Here is a 12,370-nt window from a genome sequence, read left to right on the forward strand (position 1 = left end):
ATACAATATGATACAACAGGATACAATATGATACAACAGGATACAATTTGATACAACAGGATACAATATGATACAACATGATATGACATAATACAACATGATACGACAGGATACAGCATGATGCAATATGAAACAACAAGATACAATATGATACAGCATATTATATGATTTGATATGATACAACCTTGTTTAGAACTCAGTGTTCTTCCAATACTCGCTATTACAACAGATCTATAAATAAACTGATCATAAAAGCAAATGTAAATGTTACGATGATCCATCAGTAACACACAATGCACAATAAAATACATTTATAAATATGTGTGTAAAGGAGAATAAGAGACAATAAAAACAGATTAACAAAAGGATGACAGTATTGCATGAACCCCCCACTTTATTACCCACAGTCATGTTGCACAACCCGTTCAGCCTTTGGAGACTTTATGAGTAAATTCTTGAACGTATAAAACAATCCAATCTTCTTTTGTGGTCTCTACCTTTTGCTTTGACCTATACACCAAATGAAGGATGTGCGAATGCAGACTGCTCATAAATTTCCTGGAGGGAGGTGTTTTCATTCTTCCCAATCACCTTGAAGGCAGTATGTACCTGATGCAGTTTGGGGACATTACATCTCTGTACATCTGGATCCTCCTCAGTGGCCTTCTCACCTGCATGGAGGCATTAGTAAAAAAAAAACCTCACATGACAAATTAATCACTTGGGCAGATATATGTATAATTAGATCATTTAGAGGTTATGAACGAGCACAGCAGCGCTTATGAAAGCACTCATATGTATTCTGTAATTACAGAAAAGGACACAGTTCCATTCATTCTGACGAAGTCAAGGTCAGGAGACCTCTTGAAATCCTTTTAAAAACCTTATCAAGCAATAAAAAAGGTGCCAAGATTTTCTTTTATGCAAATAGCTTCTGGATGATGGCAATCTATTTGGAAAAGGATTCTAAATCCTGGCAGGAGTCTTTAAAACAAAAAATGTTCTGTATTTCTGAGAAGCGATTTTCCACAACTGTTTTCAACCCCAACCTTGTGCTGGACAGAAAAGACCAGCTGGCTCGCTCCATCATTTGTTCATCTGAAGACATTCCTCTGGCAGAGCCGTTATGTAAAACCCTGTATTATCAGCTGTGTTGTCTCACACACCCATCAATGGGTGTAAATTGGTCATAAGGTCTTGGCGTAACAGTGACAACATCCTCGTAATGGCTTAGTTGCGCTTGATTGCACAATATTAACACCAGACGTTGGTTTCTATTTGGGGATGTGAACGATATCCAAGCGCACATTCATTCAGTGCAACACTTATGTCATGACTCTTTGCGTACAGGTCAAAATAACTCAGTGTGGGGTCAATCAGCTCTTTTTCTGCTAAAAACACATCACCTTTTAGAGCCACATTTGACCACTTCTACAGTCACAAATTCACAATTTTACTTCTTTTTTTTGCTAGTCTGCTTATTTTGTCCAGTTTACCATTCTTTATTTATAACTCTTCATTCCTGTCCTTCCAGTCTTTCAGTCTGTGCAGTTTATTTGATCAAATGTGGCCCCCACGGCAACTCAAGACTGTTTCTCAAATTGGCATCTCGCTTCTCTCAACTTGCCTTTAGGCATTTATTTTGAACCAAAATAAACATGAAGTTCATTGTGATCAAGACCAAGTGTGGCATGAAGGGGGAGAGAAAAGTGTGCCCCACTGTACATGTGAAAAAAGCTGCAGAGATGGGAACAAAAAACAAGAGAAAACAGGAATGTAGAGTGGGGGTCAGCATGGGATGAGAACCATGAGGAGTGCAGAGGTGAATGGACAAACTGGTGGGATAAAGGGGAGAGCTGTCAATTTAACCTTGAGAAAGTTTGAAAAAGAAAATAAACCCAAGAAAACTTGCGTCAGAAAGAAAGGGAAGTTTGGAGAGATGGACCAACAAACAAGCTGAGGAGTTATTAAAAAAATGGAGTACCAGAACACAACAATATAAAGCTGGCAGCATGATTGTTATATCATAAGGTTACTCAAGATTGTCTATTTGTAGGGTTTTGTGTGAAAGTGTACTTGTGTTCAATTTTTCAATCCACATTTATTGTTTTGTTGAAAGGTTTACAAGTTTTAGATCCTCAATGGCTAAATATGGAAAAGACAAAAAGCAAAACTGTGCAGCCGATAAAAAAAAACGTTAAAATTCAGGAAAGTTTAGTCATGGGGATAAACACAAGACTGATGTGATGATCAGAACAAGGGATGTGTTTGTGGAGGGCTGCTTCTGGAAATATCAGAGCATACAGAGGTTTCTGAGCGTGCACTGTGAGTCATATTCACAGGCAACTTTTCGGTCAACAATAAACACATTAACACGTTGCTTGTTTTTCAGGAATGGAAAGAATCAGTGCAGAAACAGACTGGGATGGGTTAGGTCTCTCCCCTCCGAGCGCCGCAGGAAGAAACAACATCTCCTTGTTGGTAACTGAACTGAACTCCTTCAACACGTCTCGCACTGGGGGGTCCCTGTTTGGGATCTTTCCTGAGAATGGCTCCAACGCCACTCCTCACACCCTGCCTCAGCCCAGGACCAGGGACCTGGGCCTAGCCCGGGCTGAGATTGGGGTTCTTGGTGTGGTGCTGGCTCTCACAACCTTAGGGAACAGCTTTGTGTTGTGGGTGCTCCTGAGGAGGAAGAAGCTCAACGCGCCGATGCACCAGTTCATGGTCAACCTGTGCGTGGCCGACCTGGTGGTGGCACTTTTTCAGGTCAGTTTCTCTGAGAGAAGGAGAAAAACAGCATATAAATGCTATGGGAGAGCTAAATGACTGCTGAAGTTGCTGAAGAAGCTGAAACTGAGAGCAGACACTAACAACTAAAAGGTGCAAAACACTTGCTAAAAGCTAAAAAGCACAATACTAGCAAAACACTCAAAGGAGCAAAACACTTGCTAAAACCAAAGCAGAAAAACACTTGATAGTGTTGGTAGACTTGAGTAGCTAAAAGCTAAAAGCAGCAAAATTCTAGACATAAAATTCAAAAGGCAATATATCTAAAAGCTAAAAGTTTCATAATGTTAGCTAAAGACTAGAAGTAGGAAAAGGCTATGTAGAAGCTAAACATAGCATAAAGCTAGCTAAAAGCTAATAGCAAAATATGTTATCTAAATACATAAAGCAGCAAAATGCTAGCCAAAAATGCAGTAAAAAAACTTTGCTAAAAGCCAAAGTAGCAAAAGGAGCACAAGCCTCGCTACAAACTAAATGTACCAAAGGCTAGTTAAGCTAAAAGGGGTAGCAAAGGCTTGCTAAAAGGCTAAATGTAATAAAATTTTAGGTAATACTAAAAGTCGCAAATTGCTAGCTAAAGCAGCAAAAGACTAAATAAAAGCTGAAATATCATGAAGTTAACTCAAAGTTAAAAGTATCAAAAGGCTGGTTAAAAATAAATGTTGCAGAAGGCTAGCTAAAATCTAAAAGTAGCCATGTGTTAGTTACAAGCTAAAAATAGCAAAAACTAGCTATGAGCTAAATATAGCTAAAGGCTAGCTAAAGGCTAGCTAAAAGTAGCACAAGAAGACAAAAGCAGATGCAGAAGCAGATTCCAGCGAGAACAAAGTTTATGAAGGAAATGAAGAAATATTGATGTATTTATTCAGAAAAATAATATTTGTATCTAAAGTTTAACATTTCATATTGTCTTTTGAATGAGCTGAATGTTTTTGATACAATAAATACATAGGGAAAGAATTATATGAATGATGAATCAGCATTAAATGGACACAAAGTGGAACATAATATAGTAGTTTGTTGTCAATGCTGAGATGTGTTTGGGATTATTATGCTGTCATAGAAATGACTTTTTGAAAAAAGTCTTCAGATGATGCCTCAAATAGCACGATCATTTCTCATTCAAGTTTTGCTGTTTTTCTGAGTCAGTTCTCTCCTGCTGGTGATTTGTTCTGATTGTTACACAAGCATAAAGCATGCCTTTCAGACCCCCATGCTCAGCTGTAATTACCATTGCACACTGTGGCCAGAAAATTAATCTTCATCAATGAATGAGGTTTGTTTACAAAATCTTTTTGTGTGTGTGTGTGTGTGTGTGTGGGGGGGGGGGGGGGTAAACTTTTGAGGTTGATTTTATTCTTATACTGACATGGTAATTTTTTTTTTCTTATAATGACTCTATTAAGGTCCTATTTGTGCAAATGTGCTTGTTTGATTATTATTTTTTAAATGCTTTACATGCTAGGAATGTTCCTGAATACATACATAAACATAAATATTAGGTTGAAACTGTTTTTTTATTATTATTAGTATTATTAGTATTTGTAAAGGCTGGAGATCATTCACTCTTAATGAGAAGATGAACTCTTTAAAAGGTTTTGCAGGCCATTGATGTTTTTTTTTTTTAGTCTTTTTGAATTTTGAATGTATTCACTCTTTTGTTTAGATTGAAATGTTACTAATGCAAGTAGAAGGAGTCAAACGACTTGTATTTAAATATTGAACCTAAAAGCTTATTTAAATTAATGTGGATGAGATTGTTAGTCAGGAACATTATAATTATTGCTCAGATTATACTTCCTACTTTTTTCCAGACCTGGGATCAGTTGAGTTGTGGCTTTTGACATTTTTATTGCAGATTGCATGAAACTTTCTGACAGAGCAGTTAAAATGACATAATATTACAATATTCAAAGTCTGCTTCTGTTACTTAAGGTTTTAAAGTAGCAATTCAGATAATTAATAGTAATCAGCCCTATCTGTAATCCTTACAGAATTTTTATATTTATTTGAAGAAAAATTTCCTTTTTTAATTTTTTTAATTTTAATATTTATCAAAATTAAATATAACTATGATAAATATGAATGTGTTTTCAAGAAATAAAGACAGTAAAATGACATCAATACACTGATTATTTGGAGTAATTCACAGTAAATTTAACAATGTTTTTTTTATTTTATTTTTTTATATATATAATGAACTTATTTTGTTGCCATTTAAGAATTACGACAGACCGCCATGAAATGCTGATAATAATGAGGTCAAAGCTTTTGTGTGTGTGTTTTGATCTCTCTGTTAGTAAAACATCTCTTGAATCACTGTTGGATGCACATTTACATCTGATTATTTGGAGTCAGTCAGATTCAAGATGGCACCACAAACGATCAAACTTAGCAAATGCAAAATGTCTATAATTCTGTCAGTTTTACAAGTACTGAGGTAAAATTTGATGTGGTAGTAATTAAGCATCGTCCCAAACACATGAATGATATCAGATGGAACAAGATTTCAGTTTTAAACTTTGGCATGCAACGCAGCTATCTGCATTCCTTCAAGGAATGATAGTTTCTTTTCTTTCTTTTTTCTGTTTCTACTATAAATATTTCAGACAGTGTAAGATTTATTATGTTGTCTTGGGGGTTTTATTTATGCACGTTATTTATGCAGTTCAAACACATAAACAGTACGGATAAATGGGATGATATTCTTTATCATGTACTTCAGGTTCTTGAAGAGGTTGTTATTTTTGGACAAGCATTACTCACACAGGAGTTGAAAGTCTTTTTCTTACAAGTAAACACCCGTGACGTTAAAGTCAGCAGGAAAGTGTGTGATCGGTTGTAATTTGTGATACTGATAAACATTCAGAGTAGCAGCATAGGACTATAAAGGATGGGCTACATCAGACTTAGACCACAAAGGTGATAATAAAGACCATCAGACTTGTCTTTCTTCTCTTCTACATTTCTAAAACTTAATGTAAACAAATAAAAATACACATGACTGATTGTAGTTTTTTTGTAACCTGTGTGTCCAGGTTCTTCCCCAGCTCATATGGGACATAACCGAGAGGTTTCAGGGACCTGACCTGCTGTGCCGGTCCATCAAGTACTTGCAGATAGTTGGGATGTTTGCTTCCTCCTATATGATAGTTGCCATGACAGTGGACCGACACCATGCAATCTGCTGCCCATTGCAGGCTTACCGCGTTGGGGCCATGTCCCGTTGGAACACTCCTGTTATGGTGGCGTGGGGCCTGGCACTGGTGCTCAGCATACCACAGGTAGGGAGGGGTGAACAAATAAACCCGTTCTCACACACACACACACACACACACACACACAAAAAAAACATGAATACATGGTGAAATAAGAGCTCAGCGGGTGTTCACACCCTTGTTTCTACAATGAAGCTCAAGATGTTGGTCTATTTTTAGCCTGATGAGGTCACTACAGTTCAGGTGAGGGAAAATTACCTTATGTTCTGCCTGCGGGGTGTTCTGACCACCGTGTCTTGTTGTGTCTGTCAGGTGTTCATCTTCTCTCGCTCAGAAGTGGCTCCTGGAGTGTTTGAGTGCTGGGGTAACTTTACTGAGCCGTGGGGGCTGAAGGCCTACGTCACCTGGATGACCGTGGCCGTGTTCCTGCTGCCTGCCCTCATCATAACCATCTGTCAGGTAACACTGGTTCGACTGGTCTTTGCTGCATCCACAAAGGCTGTTGATAACTGGATTGCACGCACATCACGGGGCAACTTTATCCATTAATGATCATGTGTGTGGCATGAATGAAATGCTGCCTGCGTGTGGAGGCCATTGTTGAGTAACCCATGGGACCCTGCAGTTGGTGTTATGTAGCGGACAGGCATTTTGGGCTGCCTCCCATCAGTCCTGCTCTATTTGAGGAAAGATATTTCTAGAGTCCATCCCTTTCTCCTAATTAAAACAGCACTTGGGGGTCCGTGGCCGAGAAGACTGAAAGCCTCCTGCCAGGAGGTGGAATGTACCAGATCTCAATCAAACATAGAATCCATGATCCCATGACCTGTTTTTTCAGAAGAAAAATGATATTTTGACACTTTATGAAAGCGGAACAAGATTGAGAAAAACTGAACAAAAACAACTTTAAATTGTTGATGGACTTAGAGTGCTGACACAAATCTGTCATGAAATAGTTTTTAAGGAAATAACAAAACAAGATATTTCAACTCACCTAAAATACAGAGACAATATAATAATAATAATAATAATCATAATCATAACAACAACAACAAAAACAACAATAATACATTTTTATTAATATTAAATTAATTAATAATACATTTTATTTGAAGGTGCCTTTCTTGGCGTTCAAGGATACTGGACAATAAAAACACAACGTAAAATGCTGTAAAAAAAACGAACACATTATGCATAACATAACCTAAATATAACATAAATACAGGTAGTGTGACGAGGAGGTTAGAGTAAACCAGTAAGCATGTTTAAAGAATTTCAAGAAAGTTTTGATGCGGGATTTGAAAATCTAGATGGTGGGAGAGTTTTTGACGGACAGGGGGAGAGATTTCCAGTGGAGCTGAACGACCCAATGAGCCTGTGTGGTCAGACGAGCAGGGTGAGTTGGGTGAGTTGAGAGGAGGAGGAGGACCTGAGGATGAAAGTGGATGTGATGTACATCCATTGTCTTCAGGGAGCTGGTGTCTATCAATGGTTAGTGTGTAAACTCTGAACTGGTCACCAGTCCATCACAAGGACAGAAGAGACAAATGACACTCACTCTTAGAGACAATTAAGTTACCCATTAACCTAACATTCATGTTTCTGGAAAGTTCTGGGTCTGACTCTAGATCTACTTCCAGTGGAACATGCCCAGAAAACGACCAAAGAGAGGCCTTTGATAATGCATCCTTATCAAATGACCAAACCACCTCAGCTAACGCCTTAGCATGAGAAGGAGCAGCAGCTCCACTCCCACCTCCCGTCAAATAATGGAACTCCTCAACTCACCCTAAAACTGAGCCAGGCCACCTAATGGAAGAATCTTGTTTGTACCAAGGGTCTGATTCTTTCAGTAATGATCCACAACTCCTGACCATAAGTGAGGGTTGGACCATGACCAGAAAGTCGAGATAGTTCAACTCAAGTCTTTCTCCAGTTTCATGGACTCAAGCAAAGTCCTCATTGCTGAAGACGAGGCCCCTCCATCGATCTGTCTCCAGCTCTGCCATACCTCAGTAACAAGACTCTGAGATACTTGAACTTCTCTTAACCCCTCATCCCAGTGGGACCTCAAAACTTTTATAATACATTAAGAAAACTTTATATTAATATTTCCATAGTCAAGTGAAACAGTGGTGTTTCTTAAGGGTTTTGGGTGATAACCAACAGACTCTGCTTCATGTCCTCTCATTTTAAACAGATTTATTTGCAAATGTCAGTCAATTAAAGCCAATCTGTGAATGATGGAGCATCTCTTTTCCTCGTGCTAAACTGTCTTTAAACATCCTATTTTTCAGATAAGAATTTTTCGCGAGATTCACAACAACATTTACCAGAAGTCAGAGAGGATAGTGATGGCTGAGCTGAAAAGGAATGAAATCCTCTTTCGCTTCCACAGCTTCAAGAAGGAGGACGAGCGGGCCAAGGAGAGGGGGAGGCGGGCCTCTGGAGGAGGTGAAGTGGGGGAAGGCAGGGATGGAGCAGTAGGACATCTCTTAAAGGCTGTGAATGACAATCCTCACAGTAACAGCCAGGCAGGAGAGTGTTACGACTACGTTCCCTCTGTCATTCAGTACAACAGCTGCTGCAACGAACACCAAATAACAACAACGGACGAGCAAACACCGAGCAGCTCCGACTTCCAGGAGCCCCGCTGCTCCCGCGATTATGTGCCCCCTCCTCCTCACCCTGTCACTCCACCTCCAAGTATCACTAAAGCCATGTCCAAGACGGTGAGGATGACTCTGGTCATCGTGTTGGTCTACACTATCTGCTGGTCACCGTTCTTCATCGTCCAGCTGTGGGCAGCCTGGGATCCTCACCCTCCAGATCAAAGTAGGTCACAAACATGCAGTCCACCTTTGTAAAAGCAAGATAAGCAAACATCGGTGTCTCGGGGATTTCAAGTGAATCTCCCTGATGTTATTTGTCCCAGATGGATTGCAATTCCTCAGCCCAGTTAATCCGCTTAATTGCTCCAAATGAGCAAATCTGACCTATTTTGGCACAAAAAGCTAAGTGATTGCATCTGCAACCTCTGATCAGCGTTGCTGTCCATCTCATTGACTAAAGATAGTTCATTATTTAAGAGACCATTCGTTATTCCAAAAGCAAACAGCAGGTCTGATGTGGGACCAGTGAGGGGAAGCGGAAGGTGAAAAACACCGTTTGTTTTGAGTCACAACCAGAAACCTCTGGCTCACATGTCTGTAGATTTTGGCAAACAAACAGCATCTGTTGATGTGTTTACTGGCAGCCAGAGGTCAGATGAGGCAATCGATGATGACTAGTTCCACCTTAAGCTGTGAGTGACAGCTTGGACTGAGGAGGCGTCCTCTGATCTCAACATAAATACAACCACTCGAGGTGAATACCCGTAAATAACTCGATTATCGCCCTGATAATTTTGCAACGTAGAGATGTGTCGACATGTCACCGAGAATGATCCGTGCCAGCAGCTTGCAAACACTGTCAAAAACATACAAACATGTACGCACAAGTACGCATGCATACACAGAGTGTGCACACATGCAGCTACAAGTTGCTTAAATATGGATGAGGCCTTACTGGCAGGCTACTACAAGCACACATACAGGAACCCACATCTAATTGTTATCAGCTTCATGTTCAGAATAGTTTGTCCTCATCTGCAGTCCTCAAGTGGCCACGAAGAAATAAACATGTTGTAGTTAATAGACCTATTAATAGGAGTGAAACAAATAAACAAAAAAAAAGCCAGAATGTGAGATTTTGTTCTCTTGGGATATATTTAGTCCACCAGGAAGTAAAGCAAAAACAATAAATATACATGCTTTCTGTACAAACTAAATTGTTTTACATTCTTGTCTTTGTTTTCTTGGACAAAACAATGTGTAAACTGTAAATTATTCTCAGTTTGTCCTCATTCTGTGTGGTAAAATTCACATTATTATCCCCCGCTGCCAAAAGAAGGCAAGCAGAATTGCAATTATGACTTCTACTTGTGAGAAAAGGCATTTTGATAATGTCATCGACTCTGTTTTGTTTGTCTCTTAGCAAAACATTTCATGAACCAGCAGATGAATTTTAATGAAACCCTCCAAAAGTAATCATCGGATACATTTTTACAACTGATAAACGTTTAGAGTCAACCTATTTCAAGATGGCCACCACAGCTAACTGACCAAAGTTAAACAAATATCTTTAATGCAACTTTTTAGACATTGAGCTAAAACTGGATGCAGTAGTAGCTGAGAGTGATTAGTACTGTAGTTCCTGAAACAAGAACTAACACATCATTCGAGATCTTGTGCACTTCAGGGGTGTCCAAACGCTTTCATATGTGGGACAAAACTATCAAGATGAAAGGACTCGTGGGCCACAAATATGTGAATTTAACTCTCAACATGAATAATATTTTGGAGAAAGGGCAAAAGTTGACTAATTTTAGTGGAGAAAGAGTTTGAAATGGTTGTAGATCCAAAACATTAAAGGTTCCTAAACACTAAGCTTATATTTTTTCTTAAAGATGATTTAATGTATTTGATTTGTTGGGTCTATGTTTGTTGTTTTCTTGTGTTTGGAAAGTTCATTTTAGTCTGTTCTTAGCAAAAAAGAAGCATACTTCAAGTAAGTGTCTTTTTGAAATCAACCTTCTGGACGGTCCAAAAGGCCGATAGAAGTTCTGAAAAATCATCCAGCTTCAGTCGCTGCAACAGATTCATAGAAGGTTTGATAAAGTTGATCAACTCGTATGTAGATGATGCCACGTTATATTCATTTAAAATGTCCAGTTTCCCTCTTGATTATTTTATCAACTGCAATATTTAGACAAGTTTTATGACTCATTATCTAAAAGTCTCCTTTCTGGTAGAAATCAGTGAATATTTTTGGTGCTATGTACCATGAAGTGAAAATAAAAAGATTATAGCCAAAGGTTTGTATTTTGCTTAATGTTGCTAATTTTGAAAACATTATTTTTCATCTGTTTTGCTGTTAAATCTAAACATTATATAAAAAAGGATTACCAATAAATCTGCAGGAAGTCTGCATCGACCTCTTAAACCTGCTGGTCAAAATGATACCATTCTTAAACTGCAGCTGTGGGCCGCACAAAATCACTCTAAGGGCCGCAAATGGCCCTCGGGCCGCACTTTGGACACCCGTGGCTTAAACTTTTTCTCACCATCTGACAAATTTTAGTTTGAAGCTGGCATGAAAGGTGCTGAGCAATATGCTGTAATGCTGTGTTATTTTTGGACTCATCTTTGAACGTGACTGTGTGTTTATGATGTGTGTGCGTTTGTGTTCTCAGCAGGCGTGGCCTTCACCATCCTGATGCTGCTGGCCAGCCTGAACTCGTGCACCAACCCGTGGATCTACACGGCTTTTTCCAGCAGCGTGTCCAGAGAGCTTCAAAACCTGCTCCACTGTCGGACGCGACTCGGACGCCGGGGCTCCCTGCCAGACGACTCCACGGCCACGCACACCTCCACCACCAAGGACACACAATACTGACAGGACAGGGGAGGAGGAGACGGGAACTCACACGAGACACGACGGGAAATGCACCAGCTGCAGGGACGTGCCACTGCACACTGATCCACTGCTGCTGCCGTCACCGGATACAGCATCACAGCTTGATAAGAGCGCGACCTCTAGCAGATGTTTGCAGCTCCAGTGAACAGCTGTTTTGTCAGCAAGACACTCATCTGTTATCACCTGTCTGCCCCGCCTCTCTAGTAAAGGTTGGGTGTCATTGGAGGTGTCAACACCATGTGCAAGACAACCTTTCAGTGCAGCTGAAATGCAAGATGACCTGGAAAGTCAAGAGATTTTCACTTCAGCAGCTCCTGAGCTGAGCAGTAATTCATGAGAGGAACATATAAAAAAAGAGAACACTGACTGATTCTGACAAAGCAGAGCACCAGGAATGCAAAGGATGCGTTGCTGCATTAATAACCTCACATGTAATATACAGAACAACAGAGCTTTGGACGGAAAGCAAAACAAACAGCAGTGAAAAGGAATGCTGCAGAATTATATGCACAAAATGTGTCATATTGAGGAAAAAAACGATTAAAAACAGAAACTGGAGGCTGAGATTATATTAAGTTTGGACTTTGGGGATTTGTAGGAAAAAGCAGAGAGCTGGAGTTAAGACACAGCCTTGCCAGGAGCTTCAATATTGCAGATTAATATATAGAAGAAGAAAACACACACACACCCTCAAACAAACAGAAGAGGGCAATAAATCAAAAAGAACAAACAGATTATCCACGACCAAGTGGTTCTCAATTATGTGACTGCTTGTTGTGCAAACACACAATATAAGTCGCACTAAACGACCTTATGAACTCTTGGAAGTAAGAAATACAAACATT

The 12,370-nt window shown here is 39.5% G+C and overlaps 1 protein-coding gene across 1 annotated transcript in view; it reads left to right on the forward strand.

Moving 5' to 3' along the window:
• The window catches only part of avpr2aa (arginine vasopressin receptor 2a, duplicate a), an 18,443-nt gene extending 6,904 nt beyond the window's left edge, over window positions 1-11,539 (forward strand). Inside the window, exons 3-7 of the mRNA XM_037684179.1 lie at window positions 2,393-2,769; window positions 5,829-6,074; window positions 6,321-6,467; window positions 8,306-8,843; window positions 11,302-11,539. Of these exons, the coding sequence (XP_037540107.1) occupies window positions 2,395-2,769; window positions 5,829-6,074; window positions 6,321-6,467; window positions 8,306-8,843; window positions 11,302-11,504 (1,509 nt within the window). The 5' untranslated portion in view covers window positions 2,393-2,394 and the 3' untranslated portion in view covers window positions 11,505-11,539. The remainder of the gene's footprint in view (window positions 1-2,392; window positions 2,770-5,828; window positions 6,075-6,320; window positions 6,468-8,305; window positions 8,844-11,301) is intronic.
• Window positions 11,540-12,370: the final 831 nt, after the last annotated feature.

Source organism: Nematolebias whitei, chromosome 11 (assembly GCF_014905685.2).
Source record: "Nematolebias whitei isolate Nwh7 chromosome 11, NemWhi1, whole genome shotgun sequence".
Classification (NCBI taxonomy): domain Eukaryota; kingdom Metazoa; phylum Chordata; class Actinopteri; order Cyprinodontiformes; family Rivulidae; genus Nematolebias; species Nematolebias whitei.